Genomic DNA, 23,050 nt, shown 5'->3' on the forward strand with positions numbered 1-23,050 from the left:
TACCTCCCGCACGTCAATGGCGAGGTAGTTCCAAATTTTGCCAAGCTCGCCCGGTGTGTGGGTATTAGACACTCAATCCACGTCGGGAATGCCTATCCGCACATTCTGTCACATCTCGCTCAAAACAATGCGTATATCCGACCCAAGAAGCTCATGTCTGACGGCGTGTCAAAGCTCAGTGTGTCTTCCTTTCATGCTTGCAGCATCGATGCCTCATTCCTCGTTGGCTCCGTGCCCAGCATGAGTGTGCCCGTGTTCGAAGTCTTGGTCAAATATGCTGAGGCCGAATCTGAGGTCCTGGTCTTTGCACCATGCCTATGTCTGCGCGCTTCTTGTATCTATAGACTGCAACGACGTAAGAGGACTCCGTTAAATCAATTGAGTTGGAGCGACAACATTACCTGCTTAAGTCTAGCTAAAAACAAGCAGTGATCATCCGTTCTTTCTTAGACATACCTAGGTGCTTGCAGCACGAGTTGGGATATGGGAAGGTAACGCACTTGATGATCCGCCCTGCTCTGCTTGGCCCTCACTCGAGGGGCGCGCGTAAGCAGGCCGCTTCACCCTTAGCCGTCCAGCCACAGGCCAACAGAAAACCTGTCCCAGATCCTCTCCGTGGGACGCAGGGGACCATTCGCTTGATGAGATAAAGGTTTGTTCTACCAGTACATTAGCCCCGGAAGAGAGAGTGAAACCAATAATGCCACCATCATAGGAGGCACGGGATGGGGTTTGGGTCTTCACAGGCTCTTTCTGTTCTTTTACTGTGGTGCCCAGATCAGAGGCCTTTTGAAATAACCGAGGGAAATGGAAGATGAACAAATATCATTGGCGAGAGCACTTGCTCAGCTTGAGGCTCACATTAATTGATGCCCAATAGATGTCGCCTGCAAGGAAACAATTGCACTGTGCTGACCTTGTCTCAAAATTTTGACGCAATAACATGGTAATACAGAAGAAAAGCAGTATCCGAGAGCAGTGATACACAGCAGAGAGCAGATGACTCTTCCAATCGGTCTTGTAAACAGATGGAACAACAAAAGCACAAGAGCACGAATGCGTATAGTCATACATTATCCCATTAGCCCCTCAAGAGCAATCAAGCATTACCGAAAACACTTGCTATCCGCACGAAAATGATCTCAACCTCCAGACAGAATGAGATCACAAGACAAATGAAACCTCCGAAGACCCTGCCTCCTATGTCCAACCCTCAGAGCCCTTGACCTATGTCCAACCCTAAGAGTCCTTGGTCTACGGGTGCAGGGACCGGGGACGTATCTATGGGTGCACAAGGATCGGGGGCGTATATGACCTCAACGCCGGGGCACTCGAGCGTGATGAGCTTGTGAGCCGACTCAGCCTGCGCCCGATGCGAACTGAAACGCCACTCGATCTGGTGCATCAAGCCCTCGGGTTCCATTTTCGGTTCAAGGAACAACACCTCTTCCGTATGGAACTGGAACCTCGCATCGAAGGACTGATACAGACTCGGCTCGTTCACGATTGTTGCAGGGCCCTTGATGACGATGCAGCGCGAGGTTCCCCTCTTGTGACTATGCTCCCCCGTCTTGATGCGGTTTGGCACGGCGCGCGCCCTGCGGTTCCGCACGATAAGTCTTCCCTCGCCGGCAACTCTCAGCAGGTTCCGGGCTTCGGCGGGCTTGTAGAAGATGATCTTTGCGGCCGAGGTGTTGTGGCTTAGGAGGTGACCGGGGCCGGGCTTCGGAGGCGAGATGAAGCTTGCATACACCTTGCCTGGGCGATGCATAGCGATAGTCCCCAAGAGGTCCTTGTATGAGCAGTCGCGCGGCAGACCGGTGATCCACACTGCGCAATTCAACTCGTCGGGGATCTCTGCCGAGATATTCGCAGGGTTTGTAACCTCTCCTTGGTAGTTATGGGAGATACCGAGCGCATCTCGATAAGCCTTCTCTTCGTCGGTGAGTGGCTTATTGGCAGCGTCCGGAAAGAGTTTCGAGTTCATCGGACGGAATCCCCTCGATCGACCGCCGGTTCTCATAGGATCATCGAAACCGGGGTCGAAGCCCTCGATTGATCCAAAACCAGGCGGCGGTTGACTATGCAGCGCCTGTTGGGGCTGCTGTGGTGGCTGCTGCTGGAGTCGGAGCTGCTGAAAATTCTGTAACATTTCCTCCTCACGCCTAAGATAAGGCGCAAGTGCATTCACGTTGCTTTCGTCCGGAGTGCCAACGTGAATTTCGCGCTGAACTTGTTGGTAATCCTGTTTGTAGGAGGGCGACGCGGCTGCAGCCTCGCCAGAGCCGCGTCGCCAAGAGGTCAAGCTGGTTACGTATGATTGGCCGGGACGGGTTGACGCGAGGTTCCTCTCGTTGGCGACATCGACGCCAAGATTGTCAATACTGGTGACATGTTGGAACGCGAGAGAGGCAGGCCGAGTGGAAGATATAGGCTGAGGTGCGCGAACGGGCGTAGTTGGACCACCTATGGCACCGAATCTCAGGTTGGACGAGCGAGAATCGGTGGCAGCGAGGGTGAAGCTGTTGTTTCTGAGCGGCGATGGGTTGGTGTCCACTTGGCCGTTGTCACCTGGACCGTTCTCAATTGGGAAAGAGTTTGAGGACTGATTCTGGCTGGACGCGTTTGTCTTCTCGGGTGTATTGTTGTCTGCCATTCTGTATTACGTGATCTGGGGGGGACTAGGGGTTGATGAGAGGGTTGTAATCGTGTTTGTAGAGGATATGTTATAGAATTGACTGATTGGGGAGAAGGAAGTCAAGGTTTGTCAATTCTGGCCGAAATAGTGAATAGTATGTTTGTTGAAGGCGATGGTTGTCGAGTTGCGAGCAGGAGTCTGAGAAGTGAGGATGGAGTGGGAACACTGGGTGGTGTTGAACTTGAGGTTGAGGTCGTGGCAACAAAAGAGGCAGCACAGTTCAAGCGAGGGCAGCTCAAGGCAACATCAACTCTTATGGGCGGGGTCGAGGAAAACGGACGGACAGCCAGGTGATGGAAAACGAAGAGTGAGTGCATTCACTCGTTCGTTTCCTCAGTGACTGACGGCAGAGCTGGTGGAAAACGCCTGATCAATCAGGAGAACACTGCAATGTAAACGCGAATCCGCGCTAAGATTATAATATGGGACGAAGAGCTGCTGGAAGCAGATTCAATGTGACTCCCTCCGTGCTCAGATTCACTGCATGACCCTTCACTTGTGTCCAACTTAGCAAGCTGCCAATAAGAGCAGTGATAACTTGCAGGCCGTCGTGGTGAGGATGATACGGCAAGTATTCTTCTCCCCCTGGACAATCACCGCCTAAGAAGACCCTTAGCACCCCTTTGGCAAGTCTGAAGGGATACTCTAAGGATGATCTTCCTTCGCATCAAGCACACCCTCTCTGCTCTCCCCTTGTCTGACACATTGTGGAACTTAACAGCCATGTATTGAGTATATTGAGTTCACATATTCGGGTGTTTGCGACACAAAGGACAATTTCCAATCAAGACACAAGTAAACAAAGCATTCAAATGTCACGAGCTGTTACTCTATCAAGCCTGCCTTGTGTCAAGGGGAAGCCTAGCCCGGAATCATCTAGAAACCACAGTATATGGTGCAGATCTCTTGCTAATTAGAAGAACACCTAGTGCTAGATGAGTATGAAAACCTCCAAGAGACATGTCACACCAACCAACGACCTAACTAAACTAGATGATCTCCGTGGCCATCAGTCATATACATCCACTACCGTATCCATACTACCAGAAGCACAAAAGACAGCACAATATTCAATGAATGGGATCATTGCATTGAGATATATTAAGCTGACCCAAATTGCACCACAGATAATGCAAGACCCAAGCGAGTACCTGATCCAAGCCTCAACTCCCAACATGCTGTTTTATGCTACCTCAGCAGTCATAGAGACAAGCCTTCCCTAAGAATACCCATATGACTGCCGACTGATCGACAAGTCCTCACTGACCTGGCCGAGCCGAAAACACCAAAATCCCTAAAATCAAGACTCCTTCGCTCGATTAATACTTCCTCCGTCACAAGTCCCCAAACAAGCCACTGACAACATCCCCAAGCATCCTCAGCCCATAGAACTTGGCAACATTCCGATACACCCGCAGCCGAGCCACCAGATCCGCCCTCCGGACGCTCTCGCCCCAGCTCCCGGAGCACGTACAATGTTCCATGAAGTCATTGACCCGCAACGCGCCACACTTGAGACACTTGAGATCCTGTGTCGTCCAGGCCACCACCATGGCCTCGACGTCGGCTACAAGCCTCTCCTCGAGCTCGTTACGGTTGTACTCGGCCTCGCAGAAGGTGCACTTCCACAGCGTCGCGGCGCCAGGCTCCTCTGGGAGCAGGTCTTCCTCGCGGCAGAAGTCCAAATCCCGAGCCATCGTGCAGCTGTCGCAGCTGACCTGCGCGATCTTGAGGGACTCAGACGGGTTGACGAAGCCGCCCTCCTTGCTGAACTCGCGCACGTCGAAGAGCGCGAGCAGCTCCTTGCGCAGGAGCCGTGCCTCGAAGACGATGTTCTTATCCAGCGAGAGCACCTGCATCAGCATTTTGACGAGCTCCAGGACGGCGTTGCTCTGACTGTAGTTAAGGTGGCTGCCGGGAAGGCTGGGGAACGAATAGTCGGCCGCAAGCTCTGGATGGAGAAGTTCGCGCTTCTGAGTGCTTAGTAGGCCCTGGATATCGCGCTTTAAGGGCTTCTCGAAGGCCTTGCCAAGGATGATCTGGCCTTCGCCATCTTCGGCTAGGTTGCGATTATTCGGGAGCTGTGTCAGGCGCGGCGTGGCTGTGGGGTCAGATCCAAAGAGCGGCCGTTTTATGTTGTGCATGAGGGTGATGAACTCAATGACCCAGTCGGCGAAGGTGGGTTGCAGCCGGATAGGTAGGAACGTCGACATCTGCCAGTGCATGATCGTCTCCAGGTTCTGCGTAGCGGCCTCAACAACTGTCTGCGTCGCCTTGCCGCCGTAGTTGAACTCATCATACCACACAAGGTAGTCCCAGTATTCTTTGATTTCTAGGTCGATGAAGTGGAATAATGGTTTACCCTTGATGGACTTGAGAATGTACTGGCTGTACGCGTAGGCGTTGCCCACCTCGGCTTTGGTAGTCTGCAGTAGCAACCGATTCGCATTGGCGAAGATGACTTGAGACCCGACACGGCGGAAGTCGGCCATGAGTTGTTGGAACGCCTTGCGCGACATCATTTGGACGTAGTAATGGAGGGCACGGTCGTAGAGGAATGAGTCGGGGTTTTCAACCCAACGGACGAGATGCTGAACCATGATATCTGCCATATCGTTGCCCTTGCACGCCTCCGCCCACCAACCCTTTACCATCTCGCGAAGCACTTGGATGCTGGCGTTGGCGAACGCGTTGTCCGAGGACAGCACCTCTGTTCCGTCACCGGCTCCACCATCCGCAGCGGGGTTGAAAGATATCGAGTCGGCGCCCTCGAGCTCGTTGATAAGTGATGATGTCAGGATGGTATTGATGGCGAGGTTCTTGACTTCAAGGTCAATGCACACTGATGAATACGTCCCTGGCGTGTTGACGGACGGCATCTGCACCATTTCCAGGGGCCCAGCAACATCGTCCAGCTCGTAACCTGCGTGATCTGGGCGAGGCCCACCAGACCACCATAAAACGACATTGTTGTTCTGTAGCCGCCTTGCATATGCAACATCAATCAAGAAGCGTGGGTCTTCCCGCTCCAGATTGCAGAGAGGGATATCAGCGTACCTGGCCAGGGCGGTGAGGTGCAATATCCATGGACCAAGGCCGAGGTAGTGATGTATTAAGCGCCTGGCAACAACAGTTTGCCATCCAAGTGGAGGTAGCGAGCTATCATCGACGTTGTATTTGAGCGGCAGAACAGGCATCTCACCCAGGATCGAGATGTCGTGGACAAGGAGATTCGTCTGCGAAGACTGAACGACCATAACGAGTGGCTTGATCTCGTCCTTCTTCATTTTCTTGACCACGTCACCAATCTCGAGGAAAGCCTTTCGCCGCGTTGTCACTTGCGTGATCTTAAAGTTCAGCTTCTCTTGGTATGGGAAACATTCCTCCCAATTCGAGCCTTCTGCCTCACTCGCATGCCTGGCTCGCAGGTCGGAGTATATCTTGTTAGTATTGGGAAGATCTTGGCCACTTTCTTTGTTCTTGTGCTGTATCACCACATGAGCAGTCTCCCCAGTGCTAGAGAAGATGCCAAAAATCTGCCGTTCGCCGGAGCTGATGTGGGACAAGTAGATGTATGCCATTTTGGTGCCGCTCAGGTATGTTCTTGGCTTGAGTGGCCGCATCAAACTAGGCAATTCGAATCCTTGATCCAGACCCTGGCCAAGGACACCGGGTTTGCTCTCGTCGATGGTGCAGAGGTTACCCAACTGCAGAACGGCACGAGTGTTCAGGGGTACCTGCTTCTCGTACACACCCTCTACACTGGGGTGGTTGAATAACAGAGAGAACTTCTCTGCTTGGGCGAAGTAGATATCCTCGGGTACCGTCAACTTGAAAAGATGCGCCGAAGGGTGACCATTGGGAAGCGTGTGATTGACCTGTTCAACTTCACAGCCTTCAATGTCGATATCCGGAAGGTCCTTACCCTTCAGGTTCAGGAACACTTGGCGCGGCACCTTGATCTTGAGGGAATGGACCTTATTATCGATGAGCACACACGCTGTCACCAAACCAGGACTATCTGTCGGCTTAAGCTGTAGCAACTGCCATGTGTTGCGGAAGGTTACCTCGGCCTGATCGCGGAACGCCTGCTGGATGTTGTTCGTTGGTGCACGGCGTTCACCAAATAGATGGCGACGGCGTATTCTAGCTTGCTTCTGGATCTTCCACTTTTTCTTCTGATATTCCAAGAACGCAGCATAGTCTTCGGAAGGATTCGGCATCACCTTGGGTAGCGCAGCGAATGGGTCGAGGTTTTCCTCGGGCTCGGGCGACTTCCTCTTCTGTGCGGCTGGTGTCTTTTGCTGAGTTGCCGCCACGATTTCAGTGACTGGCTTTGGTTTCAGCAGCTGAGTGCCGAAGTCTTCTAGGTCAGCAAGATTGGTGACATCCTTGAGTGGTTCCCTGCTGAAGAGATCTGTGAGCTTCTTTTGCTTCATCCGATCATCTTTGATGTTGATCCTCTTTTGCAACCAGTCTGGATGAGGAACACGCGGTACTGGATTCCGAATTTTCTGCAGCGCGGCCGGAATGGTGATGAGCTTCTGAATCACTGAGCCGAGACGCTCCAGATAATAATCCCAATCAATCAGTGCTCTAGGGTCTGTATCGATGGGGGCCTCTTTGAACCACTTAGTCAAGAACAATCGTTTGACATCTGGTTCAGCAGAGAAAATCGCGACAGGAATGGCTCGCTCGGTGACGGGCGCATTTTTGGGCCGCGAGCAGATAATGAACTTGCAGTTCAATCCTTTATCTTTGACCATGCCTTCTCCCAAAAAGTCCGCAAGACGCTTGGCGGTGGTGATTGATGTGGACTTCTGCGCGCCGTACTCCTCCAGGGTTTTGGACATGCTACGGTTCTCTGAAATGAGATCCATCAGCTCCTCATCCGCCAGCGTTGTACCCTTGCTATGAAGAACGTCTAGCCAGCGGTTGGCAACCTTGGATACTGCAGCATAACACTCGGCGAGCGTGGTGCCCTCCAGGAAGAATTTAAAAATTTGCTGCTGAAAGATCTTGATGAGCTTCAGCTCTCCTCTTCTCTTCACCTCGAAACCTTTCAGTTCTGCGAGACTGCCGTCGTCGTTGAATACGGCATATCGCTTCTTCAAGTTCTTGTCCTCCTCTTTTGAGGTAGGTAAGACCATGGCCTTGTATGGGCCGTCGACTTCGAAGAAGATGGAGTTGTCGCTGTGCGTCTCATACTTGAACGTCTTGGAGTCGACGAGGGTCTGATATTGGTGATTCGTGAATTTGTCGTGGACAAGGTGGTTCAACATGACACAAGGGTACGAAATCGGTAGCTTCTTTCCGTTCTTCAACTTGAAGGCGAAGTTCTCGGGAAAGGTAGCGGGAAGCATGCACCAAATACCGTCGGTGTCTAGTTCAAGAGGACGACCAAGGCGCTCAACGAGACCTCGTGCCAATTGAATGATGGTAGCACCTGTCAGACAGGTAACACCAGCCATCTCCAGGGAGTACCACCTTGATCCTTTTCTCATGACGTAGCCATAGAAGGAATTCAGAATGACCTTGTGGGCCAACTGTAACGAGTCAAAGAGAATGATCATCTTCTTGGCAGCGTCAACCTCGGCTGCGGTCGCTCCTGAAGACTTGAGAGCCTCTGTCTTCCCCTTCCACTGCTTGGCCTTGCCCTTGTAGTCGTATCGACGGTCTCGAAAATCACGTACGGTATCGATGTAGAAAGGATTTTCGCGCTGGCAAATGATGGCTTCTCGGACTTTGGTGGTTGAGTCGTGTATCTTGTGGTAGACCTTCTGAGAGTATGTCTGCAGGCGCTTCCGAATGAGATCTGCTTGGTCACCGGGAGGCAGATCCTGGAATGTCCGCATGGGCGAGTTGGGATACTTCCCAGGAAATCGTTCGTTCTCCAAAGCATGCTTGATCATGTTGTACTCGTCTCGTTTTGCTGGCAAGTACTCTCCTCTCCAAGCCCAGGGTAACCTCCTGTCGCACGTCTTGCCAGGCCGGTTGAAATCGCAGGCAGCGCAGTCCGACTCGTCGATCATGGAGTCTGGTTGCAGTCGATTCGTGGTCATGATGTTGGGGTACATAGAAGCGACGTCCAGATGGTAAATTAAGGGCCGCTCGTTCCGATTTGGTGTCTCCTTCAGCTGCATCAACCGTGAAGCTATTTGCGCCTTGACTTCATCGTAGTTCTCGACATCCTCCATTTTCTTCTTCTCCTCGATCGTGATCACAAACTCCAAAGCATTGTCCAAATCCTTGAGGAGCTCGTCGATTGCACCCGTGTCCACGGCAAAGTTCACTGGTATGTCTGCCCTGAACACACCGGCCTCGATACTCTCGACATGGCCACCAACGTATGTCTCCGAATCGAGTAGATGGCCCTCCCAAAATGACTCTTTGGGCGACACATGCTTATTTGGAAGGATAATCTCGTGATTGTATGCCTGCACCATCAACAGCATCTCACACAGTGTTCCAGTGCCTTTTCGCTCGGTGTCGTCGGGACCCAAGGGAATGATGGTGCACAGCGAGAAGACGAAGGGATGGACGTATTTCATGTATAGGTAGTACGTCGCGACGGCATCTGAAACTGAGTACTCAGCGAGTGTTTGTGGCCGTTCGGCAGCGTAAGGCGTCATCAGTTCGGGATCGAGCTCATCGGGGTCGTATCCGAGCTTCGCTACCGTAACAGCCTTCAAACCACGGCTTCCTTGTGGCAGGTAGCTGTCTCGATTCACCCAGTGAAAGCAGTCCAAATGCGCACAGTAGTTGGACTTGTACTGGTCCTCGTTGTCCTTCTTCCAGCCAATCTCGTGGTACATGTCGATTCCGTTGAGGCTCGCCCGGGCGTCGACGTAGGGCCAATCGAAGAAATCACCGTTGTAGGTCGCAATCACCGTGGGTCGTGCCTCTTTGATGTGTGCAAAGAACCTTTCAAGGACGGCTCTCTCGTTTGGTTCATTGAAAATCATAAATGGACCGGGGTATTCTGGCTTTGGGGTATACTCAAAGTCTGCGATGTCTTCCGAGACTACCTCACGATTTGTGATGAGGAACCCCTGGCCATCTATCATGTACGAAATCATCATGATTTGGTCGACTGCAGCGTCGGGGAATTTCAGGGGTGCTTTGCACGTCTCGATATCGTAGGCCATCACAACAGGATCCGCCATGGCCAGATGTTCCTCGTTGCAAACCACTGTTGTGACGCCGTGCTTTGCCTCTACGAAATACCACTTTCCCACACGGATGCCTAAAACATTTTGTCAGAGGTGTTGCCACATGAAGGGCTAGGCCCAACATACCTTTGTCTATCATTACTCTAACGTGGTATGGAACGTCGTATTCTCTAATATCAACAAGGAAATCGCTGGCTTCAGTTATAGAGGTATTGAGTCGTTTCTCGTCAATTCGTGTATCGTCGTCAAACATGTCGAAATTGCCGTTGTTGGTCCTGCAACAGGTCAATCAAGTGCTTCTTATCAACCGGAGGGAGTCAATGATCAAGGGGTAGATACGCACGCAGCAACCTCGGCATATGTGTCCATCGCGTCCATGCCCTTTTTGTTCCTCTCCGCTATTGGCATGATATCCCTCCGTGCAGACAAGAGGTCTGTGACATTCGCAAACTTCAGCTCCAGGAACGTTCTCCGGTATCCAAGAAGGTGGTTTGGCATGTTGAGGTCCTCTTTTTCCACACGCCTCACGCTCTTCACGACACCGCCCCCTGGCACTCGTTTACACCACTCTTCGACCTCTGGCTCATGGCCCTTTCTTACTGCCACGAGGAAGTATGGCTCGTATTCAAGGGTCGCCTTGAATGTCGCGCCGTCCTCCTCGATGAAGTAGCAGTCCAGAGCTGCGCGGCCGCCGCCACCGGGTATGCGCGGGTCTTCGATCGATGTCGGCTGCACGTTCACTAGCCACCCTTCCCGTGGCCGGCCAGCCTCGTAGCGGGCGAAGCCCATGTTCTCGTCGATGGAGTTGGCAAGCCGCGTTCGCTCCCATTTCTCATCCGTGGAAGTGGCTTCTGCCCTGCCAGAGGCAGCTGTGAATGTTCGAGTTTTGGCACCATGGTAGGCTAATTTGCCCCCGCGCCCACCGCGGAAACCCTTCTGGGGGCGGCGCAGGGAGGTATTTGGCATGGTGGAGAGGATAGTCGAGAAGAAGTATGGGCACCATGCATATGGACGCCTTGAAGCGGGACAGTAGGGACGGGTTCAGTCGCAAAAATCCCAGGACTGGTGCGAATTTCGAGACTCGGTAGCAGGAACTAAGTCGCGTGGTCGAGAGAGAGGATGTTGCCCTGAAGGGTCTACGTGCCGTGAAGAGGTGGCCGTAGATATTGTTTCGTTTGCAGAAAGAAAAACGATCGAGAATAGGCAGAACGCCTCGTATTGGTACCAAGTTGGAATCAGAGAATGCTCATTGGTTTTGAGAACCGAATCAAAAACACCCCAAACAGCCCGTCAAAGTGGTTTTCGGCGGGTTCTGCTTTACGCGTCGGCCAACCGCGTCTTACACGCGCCCCCGCTGGCTGCAGCTCCCCCCTGATCCCAGTCGGCGCACTGCAGGGGCATGACATACTTCCCGAGCTACCCATGCAGGCGCACAGACCATTTCAGACCCTGTACCTAGGTAGATCGCAGAGAAGTCGATGATTCCATCAATATCGAATGGGATTTGCGCATACACACACCCACATCACAACACTTTAGGCGACAAGTCATAGCCCACGATGTCTGCCTCGCCTTCATCACCTAACGACTCGGCACCGAACCGGACGGCAGGTTCCGCCGACGACGAACAAGCCCGGAAGTCGCAAGCCGCTGCCATGGAGCGGTTCGCCGAGGTGTCACTGAAATCCGTTCCACTGCCAGAGGGTGTGGACCCAAACAAGCGCGCAACAGTTGGCGAGGCCTTCAAGACGATCAAAAGCGATGATCTTCTCAAAGTCCACCAGACGCCGTGCTCGAGGGACGGCTTCCTCACCGGAATTGGGTCAGGTGCTGCGGTTGGGTTCCTGCGGTACATCATCGGAGGTGAGGCGCTATATTATCTTGCGCGTCGCAAGGCTGACAGGGCTAACGTCACTGTAACTTGAAGCACCAGTACCGAAATCGGCCAATTGGGCGGTCGGCTCCGGCGTTGCTATGAGTATCCTGGCATACGAGTATTGCCAGTACCAAAGGCGGGTTGAACGGGCCAACATGAAGCGAGTCGTCGAGGTCGTCAGCAAGAAGCAGGCTGAGACGAGGAAACAAGAAGAGGAGAAGAAGCTACAAAACAACATGGAAAAGGTTACGCCTGCCAACAAGACGACTGGCAGGGCGTGGTACAAATTCTGGTAGAAGAACAAAAAGCATGTTCTTCGACAGCGGCCGACATGAAAACATGTTAAAAAAGGGTTTCTCGGCATCATCTTCCCTCCCCGGGGGCTGCTTGTCTGTCAACGGAAAACGGTTTTCCAGAGCTCATGTGGTCAGCCCGGATGGCTGAACCCTGGGCCTGTGAACTTACCTAGCCGCGAAGTGACACATCTTGCCGAGCCAGGGCTTTGGGAGGTTGAGAAGCAGCGAAGAGACGTCTGGGGGTGTTCTAGGCAAGTTTTCGCCAGAAAGCGAGAAAGGCCTATTACCTGCGTCGGCACGCCTGACGCACAAGCAAAACGGGATCCGTCACTGCTTACATGTGTGATGGCTTGACTCAAAGTCGTTGGCGCAGGTCTGCAAGAGGGGATCATGGGTTCACCGAAGCCATTGTGCCACATATCGGACTGCCCTGATCATTGCAATGCGGAACAAGCTTTTGGTATATGGCATACGGAACTCCAGAACATTGTTGAAGCGTTATGCCACAAGACAGGTCCAGCCAGAGTGTCTGGGCGCACCAGCGCTGGAATCTCGCATTTGGATGGCATTGGGTATATTGTGAAGCCATATCTTGATGCTGCGTCCGCTCGACCTTTGTATATGTACGCATTGAAAGCAATCACCCCTCCATAGCGATGTCCACCAAGTTTTCCCCCAACCTTGAAACTTTGCCGGAGATCGGCTCACCTGTTCAAGAGCAACGCTTTCCCTTTGTAACGCCCCGAATTTCCCTTCAGCAAAACGCCCAGACTGATGCCAAAGAAACTCCCGAAATGATGCTCGTCGGCCGTTGCCCTACTACCAGAGTATTCCCATAGCACTCATCAAATAGTGATCATTGTGGTCGATTCGCCCTCCGTGAAGCGAACCTTTCTGGCACTTTCTGTTCTTGCACTCTCCTTGCGCTGCAGTTTCGGGGCTCTCTCCGGGCTGCCGCGGCGTCTGGAACTCCGTCGTGCCCTGGCCTCCCTCTCTTCTCTTTTTTTGTACTCGGCAAGCTGCTGCTTCCTCTTCATGGTGCGAGCATAGGCGATGGCAGGGGTTGGCTTAAACCCGATGCCATTGATACCCACACCATCGTCGTCCTCGTCCTCGGGATCGTAAACAGTGATTTCGTCCTCGTGCCAGGTGAGTGCCGCCCGAACCGGGTCAATCACCTCATCAATTGGAATGCCAGGCTGGTCTGCGTTGGCAGGTTTGGTGGTGGTTGCGACAAGTGGCGGCGTACCTGCTCGCTTGCGACCTCTGGACTTTAGACTGTCGAGAGGGCGGTTGTTGACGGCGGAATGTTGCTTTGACGGCTTGCTCGGAGAGACCTTGGCAGGTCTAGCTGTGAGGGCTACAGTGTCGGCTGCAGGTCGGCTGAAGGCAGCGTCTGGTTTGAATAAGACACGGCTGTCACTTGGAATCGATTGGGAACATAGGCCAGCAGCTGTGTCCGACTCACTGCTTTGTGCAGCTGGGGTCTCTGGGATCTCGACTCTTTTCGCCGTCGGGTGGTGCTGGATTGGTGGCTGGACCTGGTGCTGTAGCTGGGGTGAGCCATCGGACGGTACTGCTGGTGGAGTGAGTTTTGATCTTTTGCGCATCTTTGACTCGTCTTCATCGACTACCATCCTGTCAGAATCCCCATCTGTGGTGTCGCGACCGGGGTCGGTATCGGTGTTGGTGTCGTGGACTCGGCCATCTGCCGCTGCAGCCCCGCCCCCACTATCGGCCAATGCCAAGCCCCGGAACCTGTGGGCGACTTTGGTCCGCGGACTGTCGCCGCCATCCGAGAGCAGGCCCTGAGACACCTCAAATGAGAAGTGGAGGTTTAGATGGGAAGGGGATTCATCGCTGGCGGCATCTGTACGCTTGCGCTTGGGCGTGGTGAAAGTAGCGTCGTCCATACCTGTGGTACAGGGCTCAATGGATCGATGGACTGCGCGGATCGTCGACTTCGAGACTGTTGGAGATGAACGGGCCAACCTTGGAGTATGAGGGGCCCGGAGCCCAGAAAGAGGGCGCGAGTGAGCGTGAGTGTGGGGAAGTGATGTAGCACCGTAGGGCGTCCTGTGCTCGAGGTCGTCACCTCACAAAGACCTCATGGTCCGTCTTGCGTGAGGAAGTTTGGTCGAGTCTCGATGCGGCTCGGGTGCTCAGAGAAGGGGACAGAATCGGACTGGGCAGGGTAGTCTTCGACAATGCAATTGAACCGAGGTGAGGCAGAGGCAGCAGCATGGGGCTGGACCATACGGAGGACGGATTGTTATCGAATCATCGGACGGGGGGAAGTCCCAAGTCCACGAGACGAGTCTGGACAGGAGCAGACAGACCTTGGGTGCGTACAGTACGCAGTCACAAGGCCCTTGTTAGACAACGTTAGCTTCTGTAGCCTCCGTCACTCATGCAGGCAGGCGTGCCCAGGTTCAGGTGCTGCAGGTGAGCCCCAGCCATTGACGCCACCGCACCTGCATCTCTATGTAGTAGGGCCGCTGGTTGGGGGGGGGGGTGAGCGTGGCTGCCTCGGGCGGCTTTTGGTTAGTAGATGCTCCAAGTCAGGGTCTGACCCTGGCCCTCACTTCGTTCTCGCCGCGGCCGTTTCCCTCCGCTCATCCCCATCGGGGCCGCCCATGAGCGCACGTCTCGTCTGAGCTGATCCTATCCCCTTGGAAACACTTCCATCACTTCGTAAGCAACTCCGATCAGATCTTTCTAGGTAAGGCTGACTTGTAGGCGGAAATTCTTTAAATTTGTCACCGCTCAACCACTTGCCCATGGTCCAATAAGCTATGCCTCGAAGATGGCGACAGCAAGGCTGCTCCCCCTCGCTCCACGGACAGATACTCATCATACCCAACACCTCCTACTCCTGGAGACTTCACATTCTCCAGAGGAATATCCCTCTGGTCCATCAGGTTCCTTGCACAGCCCTCGCAGTATTTCAGCTCTTCCTTCTTGGATGTGAAGAAGTAATCCACCCCTAGAACATAAATCTTCCAAACGGCCTGTAGCAGCACCAAATCCGCCACCAGCACCGACACAATTAGCGCGCCTGTCGACTTAAGCCTCGGCAACTGGCAGACATAGTTTGTCGCCAACACTGATCGTGTGATGCCGAGCTGAGAATCACCATCTTTCGATGCTGCATATGGCACCAGCGAGCGGCTTGAGCTCTGTAAGCCCCAACTCCACATCGTCCCGAGGGTCTCATTGACGTTCGTCATATTTGCTGTCAGGCTCTCGAGGAGGTCCGGGTGAGCAAGCATATTCGGCAGCGAGTCATCGTCTCTCCCAAGGTCGGCCAGGACTGTAAACCACATTGCTTTGCCCAACACGCTCACCGTCCCCCACGTGCTCGGCATCGGCTTCTGATTCGTGCTGCCTTGAGCGAGCTCCGAGATGGTGTTGCTGTCGCAGAACTTGTTCGTGTGCGAGATGCCGGTCGAATTCAACGGCATTAGCCAGCAGGCCGGAACGCGTAAAAAGTCCATGTCCGTGAGGTCGTCTTTGGTGGTTGGCTTTGAAGCAGCGTCATCCAGACGGTTCAGTGTCACGGCGGCCTTGTAGAAAGGTCTACCTTGGTCCACATTCTCAAGATAATACTTCCTAATCAAGTCTGCCCAGTACAATCTCATCACGGAATGCCCCCAATACAAACTCGCCTTGTTCGTCGCGTTGGTATCCAGAAAGATCGAACTCGACACACTCGGCGGCGGGATGGCATCGTACGTCGTGGCCAGTTCCAAGTATGTCTGCCCCTCGGGCCTTTCAATCAAGCAAACAGCGTTGGCCGTCAGTGTTGCACCGACCTGAGACACTGCAACTTGCCCTGCCGTTCGATCATTCGATTCAATGCCTATCTGGATCGAAGTGACATTGCAGTCCAGAAGAGGATTGTTGTCGTATATCAGCGAGCCCAGGCTGATCTGATTCCTGGACTTATCGTACCTCCATGCCGACACAAGTGTGTATGGCAATGCTGTATTGTTGGTATAAAGACCAGTCTGCAAGGGCATGGTTGTTGTCTCGCAGGATGCCCGAGTGCTAGCAAGCCAGCTTGGCCAATTCGCGTACCAATTCCCATCCGAAAGTGTCGTGTTAGGGTTGGTGGACGAAGTTGCGATCAGTTCGTAGCCAGAAGCCGCGACATTGAGGAAAGACACGAGTACTGTGATTACTATCCCGCCAGCAATGACCACGGGAGTGAACCACCGAAATGGGTAGGGACGTGTGATATTGTACGAGAAGAGAGACTCGTGCCGGGCCATCGTCAGCGAGCTTGTCACTTTGGTACGAATCTCTCCACTGCTATTTTCAGGATCGCGAGTTGCAGGCTGGGTTGTTGATATATACCACCGCACGTTCCACAAACCCCTGGAGCCACTGCAAATGCGTAGGACGAGCTGAAAGATGCTGAAAGATCTGCGCCCCACGGATTGGTCCAGGCCTGGATTTTCAGTGCTTATGATTAGTCCTCAGAGCCTTGACTTTCTTCCTTCGCGCGCTGCAAAAGCAATTGGCAGCATGTGCAGGTGGCCGAAGTGAGTCAGCTTACTATCTAGGTAGCAACCGCAATTGAGCAAGGGCTATGCTTCTCAAATAAGCTAGGTGCTCGGGTTCAGTGGTGAGACCTCAAGTGCTTGAATGCGACAGTCTAGGTCCGATGCCATCTCTTTGTATTCAGCAGATCTACATCTGCAAATGGTTTCATTCTCCTTGCGTTGGTACTGCTGCTTGTCTGGTGTATCGAGCATTGCCAAGCCTTTAACACTTTGCCTTCTTTCCGTTCAATCGATTCGGCACACATATCGCGTTGTCCTTCCAATAGCTTCCTCTTCCCACTTGCATATTCTCCGGTTGGTAACATCTCCTGAAGAGGATCTCTAGTGGTCTTCTTAGGAATGGACATTTCTCCCGATACTTTAGCTCCCCTCTGTCATGCGAATTGTGAACTATTGAAAGACTGAGCACAAGCTCAAAGCCATATCGGACTCTACCAAAATTGCCTGAACAGTCCATTGTGTATCATTCAAAAACGCCAAGAGATCCGGGCGCATTGTAGCATCGGAGTGTTTGTTCGATCCGGAAGGTCGCCGTGCCATGGGACTCCAAGAACCTTGCAGGCGGCCGGGACGCTACGCTAAGAGCTTGGACGAACCGAAGATTACCACACACCCAAGTGTGTACTCGGTCACGATGGCGCTTGATTCGCCCGGGATGCATGACACGATCGACGCTCCGCCAAAGACACAGTACTTTTATCCCGTGTCGTTGGCCAGCCTGAATGCTTAGCAATGGCGATCGCTCCACCGAATAGTCCAATCTCCATCTACAGAGCACGCGTACCTTAATTTTGACAGCACTCCCCCCCTACAGCTATAGCATTTCAGTTCTGGTCCTCTATTCAGTTTTCCGGCTGAAATCAGGGGAAAGAAAGTGGGGCAACATCTGACGGAATATTGATGACCTTGACCCGACTAGCAACTATTCATTTTGATTTTCTTTATCAGTAATACTTCTGGCAATTTCAAGCAGTGATAACAGAATAGAATGAGCACGGTCATAGTTCAAATTGTCTATGGTTCTTGCCCGGCTCATCCGGTTCGCAACCGGATGTACCTGCGCAAGCCGGTGGCTACAATTGGTCATTCCGCCGGGCAAGGCCTACGTATACACATTATATGCAGGGATCATAAGTCTATGTTTCTCCAACAAGGTCCTTGACAGCTGGTGTCTATTTCTGCTGGGTGGTCGTCTCAGAGGTCTGAAAGCGAAACAAAGCCGCACACGGCGAGTCAGACTGCACTACACCTGCAGCGGCGACTTCCTATTCTAGGATCAAGTCAGGACTTTTTTTTCAATCAAGGTGTTACGCGTCCGGACCAGCGTCCGTGGATGTGACTGTGAACCAGGACGGGAACCTGGGGATCTTGCACGTGGAGGCATAGCGGCATGGCAGTCGCATCTATTGGATCATAGAGGCCCTCTAGGCGCTGCAGACACGGAGCGAGCCAAGCTCATATGGGTCCTCACCAGGTCATAGGTTCATTCCGACCTACTTGGGTGTGTGATGCAGGATGGCTGGTTTCTTGAGCTGGACTATATATCCACATCATTGTCTCCCCGCAGGTTTCGCATTTCGTGCATGCAGATGAGCTCGCAGTCGTTCGCGATCCCATCTCTCTTACGAGGCTCATACTACCCTCGCTTGCAGCCTTCAGACCCTCTTTTCTACAGCAGCTCCTAGCCACACTGCTCACCGGGTTCACAATGAAGTTCTCAAGCATCGCATGTGCGGCCTGGCTGGTGCCGGCCACCCTCGCCTTCGGACCGGTTCCACTCTCCCCACGTCAGGATACGCTTCAGACCATCACAGACAGCTATCTTTTTGATATCTCGCTCAGCCAGTTTATCACCTACCGCAACGCGAAAAACCCGGCCACCCTAGACTGGACTTCCGATGGCTGCAGTGATTCGCCTGATAACCCCCTAGGCTTCAACTTCGAGCCTGCATGCTACCGTCACGATTTTGGTTACACGAACTATCGTGAACAGTCCCGCTTCACCAAGGCGGCAAAGGCCTCTATTGACACCAACTTCAAGGCCGAGTACGTTACCCAGATACACATTCATACTTGTTTTCTCCCATGACTAACATCCACCAGTCTCAAGTTCCAATGCGAGTCCGAGACGCTCGAGTCTGTTTGCGACGCTCTGGCAGACGTGTACTACACTGCTGTAAAGCTCTTCGGTGGACAGGATGCAACAAAGCGTGCAGAGGACGTGGACGCCGATGCACTGGCGGAGTACGAGGACGCGGTGGCCGTCTACAACCAGCTTGTCGCTGAGGCCAAGGCAAATGGTCAAATCCCATCGTGAAGTGGGTTGAGAGTACCCCGTTGGTTGACTACACGGCGAAAATTTTGTTTCAGGATTGCAGGCAGGGAGGCCAGTCCTTCTGTTCAGAATCTGCGGAGACTTTGTTCTCTCGAACAACTCCGGTGAGCGTCTCATGCTTGACATGGGCAGGATTCTGGAATCTTTCGGTCGCTCACTCTTGAGCACATCTATCTGCTCCAAGGTAGATTTTATTCTTTTGCACAATATTAAGTAATGTTTTGTACACTTATCCGCGCATATAACGGGTTCTGAGGTGTTCACAAAGTGGGTTGAGGTTTTGCATGTGCTCCTGTTAAGGCAAGCACCATTGCACGCACGTGCAAACGTGAAAACAATGGACGAGGCCACCGAAGATTTGCCGTCGACAGAAACGATAGTGTTGCAGTACCAAGAAACTTTAAAGTTCATCAGTCGAACTCCAAAATCACACCTAATCGGTTCAGTCGCGCCAACCACCTATGCATGCACAGTGTGCGCCGCGGGGTCCCGGCATCGGGGACGCAGGCGAGGCACGCGCTACATGCTTATCATGCCGTTTGTTCGAGTAGATACACCTACGTAGGCAGAACATATCTCTTCATGACTCGATCTGTTTCGCAAAGGACGAAAGGACCAGGCCTTCAAATTACCTCCATCTACATTCATATTCCGATACGATGTCTGCAAAACTTGCCGGCGAGAAGTAGTACGTGTACCTGGCGCATTCAAGTCTCCCCGAGCTCAGATTGCAAGTTGCCGAAGTGCTCAAACACATTTTAGCAGTACCGTGTCAAAGGAAGCGTTCCGGGATCTAGCTTCCTCCCTGGGCTTCCAGGTGCAAGCTCGAGATGAAGCAGACTACCTCGATCTCCTGCGGGCTGCCATCGCCGACGTAGAGACGGTCCAAGCGATGCCACCGTACCACCACCCTCTCATCCGAACGGCGAGCAGCGCAGGTGAACGGACCAGCATGCGCCCATCTTCGTCCGAGAATCCATTGAACGGATGGAGCCACAGGGTTCGTGCACTTCTTCTTTCCCCACAACCAGTCCCTCCACAGCCGGCGCAATTAGGCTTTCGGAGCCGAGCTGAGAGTCTTAGACCGTCATCAGACCTTCTGCGGAAGGGCTCTTATCCGGCAAGACGATAGCGATCAAGGACAATGTGTCCGTCGCGGGACTGCCCATGACGGGCGGCACACAGCCCTTCCATCTGTCCAAGGATATTCCATACCCGATTTCCAGCTTCGACGCCCCGGTCGTCACCCGTGTGCTCGAAGCTGGAGGGACGATCACGGGCACGTCGACATGCGAGAACTATTGCATGTCTGCGTTGAGCTTCAGCAGTGCCACTGGGCCTGTTGATAACCCCTGGCTGAAGGGCTATGAGTGCGGCGGTAGTAGCTCTGGGAGCGCAGCGCTGGTTGCGGTCAAATGTGTGGACAAGCAGAAGGAGAAGCAGAACGGAGGCATGGTTGTTGATGAAGACCTGGGAGAAGGTGTCGATCTCGCTATAGGAGGCGATCAAGGAGGCAGTATTCGCATGGTAGGCATCCTATCGCGCAGCTCCCTGCTTCATCGTTGTGCTGACGACAAATCCAGCCAGCAGCGTACAGTGGAATCTATGGTCTGAAGCCAACACATGGCTTAGTCCCTTATACGGGACTCGCAGCTTTGCATCCGATGATTGACCACTGTGGGCCGATGGCCGGTTCTGTGCGGGACACTGCGCTGCTACTCACGGTCTTGGCTGGCTGGGACGGCCTCGATCCGCGGATGACTCCTGAGACCCCTCTGCGGCAAAGTGTACCTGCCTACCACGAGTTACTCGACGAGGCCATCGAGTCGCTCAAAGCAGCCGGGAGCTGGACCGCGACGGCAGCCGCCAGCGGCTTGCGTATCGGCATTGTCAAAGAGGCCTGGTCTGCTCCTCAGCTCAGCGATGAAGTGGCCACCGTCGTCAAGCAGGCGGGCCAGCGCTTCGCTGCTCTCGGCGGAACAGTCGAGGAGGTAAGTGTGCCGATGCATACAATGGCGGCCTCGATATTCACGGCGGTGACACGGCCCGATATGGCAGACGTGTTCATCCACAACACGCCTCCAGATTGCCTGAGCTGGCCTATGGCGGATCTCGCACCTCCCAAGCCAGATGGGAAGTGGTACGACACCATGAATCGGTCGGCGCCCATGGTCGTGAACAAGCTCCTCAGTAGTACATTCATCACACGCAACAGCGACAACTTCCCGCCTGCCGCAAGGGGCAAGGCAGTCACGCATGTACACGAGCTGAGAGCTGCGTATGATGCGGTGCTAGCGGACTTTGACGTGCTCATTACTCCGTGCAACCCGACGGTTGGGATGAAACATCCCAGTCCTGATCTAAGCGTCGTACAGAAGTATGAGCTCGCGCTGGGCAACACGTGGAACACTTCTCCGTTCAATCTCACTGGTCATCCCGGTCTGGTCATCCCCGTAGGCTGGGGCAAGACCGAAGACGGACAGGGCAGACTGCCAATTGGGATGCAAATGATCGGAAGGCGGTGGAATGAGCAGATGCTATTCCTCGCCGCCGCGGCTTGGGAAGTCGGCGGGCTGGGGCTGGATAGCTAAGTGTTCACCGTCGGAAGAATCTCCTGTGTCTAACGCACACAACTTGTAAAGAGGCGGTCATTCTTTTTCTGATTACTTAAATATCTAAGAGTAATCTATCGAATTGCTAAATGTTCTTTACTTTTTAAGGTTCAGGAAATTATATCGGTCGCCAACTATTTATCATAGTGCTTCAAAAGGTTTTGGCTACTACTTTGTTAGCCTACGATTTCGGGTTTTTACCGAGTAATAACGGCTTAGCAATCTTGACTTAGACGAGAAACCATATTATTATGAAAGCAGGGCACCTCCCTTTAACATTTGCAAAGGCGAAGAGACCCTAAGTCCCCAACGATGAGATTCTCGTGGATGGATCGAATAGTAGCTGTGGTATACCCGAGGGATACCCCCCTATGAATTGATTAGCTTTTTGTCAGAATGCAGACGATAGGCTACAGATCTGCGGAATACGCTTTATGGTACTGCCTCCAAACTCGACGCGCCCCCCTAGTCCTCCATCTAGTGATCTGAACGATAGGTCCCGGTCGCGAGCTGCCATCTGCATACGTCTAATGTACGGCTGCTGGTCATTTTATCTCGGCCAGCTGAGAGGTGACCCGGCCTTCTCAATGTCTCCAATGGATGCCATCACTTGTCTCCCACCAATCCTATTGTCCGCCTGCAGATAAGAAGATTTGTGATGTCCTCGAAGACATGAAACAGTGGAAGGCGAACTCCGATGACTACGGCAAGGCGATGAAAGGTCAGGGTACGACGGCACGAGACGAAGTTTCAGTCCGATGTGACAGACAGCAACATGGCGTTCAACACGGTTCTTTTCATGGTATCGCATCCTGGCATCTTCAAGGTTGCGGCCTGGAAAATGGTGCGAGCTGCGATTTGATCTGTATTCGAAAGAGCCAGCTAGTATATTGCAATGCCTATAACACGATACAGCCGAATTATATAGCCACAATCGGCTTACCCAGCTCCCTCAGTCCATTGGGGCAGATGAATTTCAACTGTGAGCAAAAGGCCCATAGCCTGTGCCTGGACTGCTAAAGGTCCAACCAGGCACGTCATGGATTTCAGGTGAAAAGTGTGTATTGTACATAGGGGTGAAAACTCTCATTAATATGATATGTCGGAGGAGTCAGCAGCAAGGTCTGTTAGGCGTGGGATCCGCTCGGAGAGTACTGTAACTTTTAGCCCGAGAGTTAAATCGCTTTCCTAAAAGTCCCCAAGACTAAAAGGACCAATCGGTACACGAGTTCAACTTATTTGTAGGCTAGGCGTTGTCGGGGCTATGGGGCTGAACGCACGCAGGGCCCACTCACCCTGTACTGATGGTCCAATTCAGGCAACTTACCTAGTAGATCTTATTAGTTCAACTGCCGTGGGTACTTCTCCAGATCTTCTGACGACATTCGCAGCTTTGCCCTCTCTGCTTCTCTTGCTTAGGCAACCTACTTGTAATCCAACAATTCTTCACGGTCAACCTGATTCCATCTGCCGTAAGATGCGAGGGCTTGTCT

General features: G+C 53.0%; 7 protein-coding genes across 7 annotated transcripts; 3 read left to right on the forward strand and 4 right to left on the reverse strand.

The window, feature by feature from the left end:
• Positions 1-1,213: 1,213 nt before the first annotated feature.
• On the reverse strand, positions 1,214-2,656 carry J7T55_005514 (uncharacterized protein; the record flags this gene model as incomplete). The annotated part of the gene is made up of 1 exon (XM_053133013.1): positions 1,214-2,656. The coding sequence occupies one exon, from the start codon at positions 2,654-2,656 to the stop codon at positions 1,214-1,216; it is 1,443 nt and encodes a 480-aa protein (XP_052989129.1).
• Positions 2,657-4,032: 1,376 nt separating this feature from the next.
• Positions 4,033-10,836, reverse strand: J7T55_005515 (dna polymerase epsilon; the record flags this gene model as incomplete). The annotated part of the gene is made up of 3 exons (XM_053133014.1): positions 4,033-9,944; positions 9,997-10,145; positions 10,214-10,836. 3 exons carry the CDS (start codon positions 10,834-10,836, stop codon positions 4,033-4,035), a joined length of 6,684 nt encoding a protein of 2,227 aa, XP_052989130.1.
• Positions 10,837-11,429: 593 nt separating this feature from the next.
• On the forward strand, positions 11,430-12,042 carry J7T55_005516 (uncharacterized protein; the record flags this gene model as incomplete). Its single annotated transcript, XM_053133015.1, has 2 exons — positions 11,430-11,733; positions 11,798-12,042. The coding sequence occupies 2 exons, from the start codon at positions 11,430-11,432 to the stop codon at positions 12,040-12,042; spliced, it is 549 nt and encodes a 182-aa protein (XP_052989131.1).
• An 845-nt stretch (positions 12,043-12,887) lies between these two features.
• Positions 12,888-13,955, reverse strand: J7T55_005517 (uncharacterized protein; the record flags this gene model as incomplete). The annotated part of the gene is made up of 2 exons (XM_053133016.1): positions 12,888-13,438; positions 13,511-13,955. The coding sequence occupies 2 exons, from the start codon at positions 13,953-13,955 to the stop codon at positions 12,888-12,890; spliced, it is 996 nt and encodes a 331-aa protein (XP_052989132.1).
• Positions 13,956-14,801: 846 nt separating this feature from the next.
• J7T55_005518 (uncharacterized protein) lies at positions 14,802-16,316 on the reverse strand (the record flags this gene model as incomplete). Its single annotated transcript, XM_053133017.1, has 1 exon — positions 14,802-16,316. One exon carries the CDS (start codon positions 16,314-16,316, stop codon positions 14,802-14,804), a length of 1,515 nt encoding a protein of 504 aa, XP_052989133.1.
• A 2,002-nt stretch (positions 16,317-18,318) lies between these two features.
• Positions 18,319-18,927, forward strand: J7T55_005519 (phospholipase a2; the record flags this gene model as incomplete). The annotated part of the gene is made up of 2 exons (XM_053133018.1): positions 18,319-18,656; positions 18,714-18,927. 2 exons carry the CDS (start codon positions 18,319-18,321, stop codon positions 18,925-18,927), a joined length of 552 nt encoding a protein of 183 aa, XP_052989134.1.
• Positions 18,928-19,604: 677 nt separating this feature from the next.
• On the forward strand, positions 19,605-21,536 carry J7T55_005520 (uncharacterized protein; the record flags this gene model as incomplete). Its single annotated transcript, XM_053133019.1, has 4 exons — positions 19,605-19,633; positions 19,711-19,945; positions 20,029-20,472; positions 20,529-21,536. 4 exons carry the CDS (start codon positions 19,605-19,607, stop codon positions 21,534-21,536), a joined length of 1,716 nt encoding a protein of 571 aa, XP_052989135.1.
• Between the last annotated feature and the right edge of the window lie 1,514 nt (positions 21,537-23,050).

This window comes from Diaporthe amygdali, assembly GCF_026229845.1.
Source record: "Diaporthe amygdali strain CAA958 chromosome Unknown NODE_34_length_500367_cov_65_467389, whole genome shotgun sequence".
Classification (NCBI taxonomy): domain Eukaryota; kingdom Fungi; phylum Ascomycota; class Sordariomycetes; order Diaporthales; family Diaporthaceae; genus Diaporthe; species Diaporthe amygdali.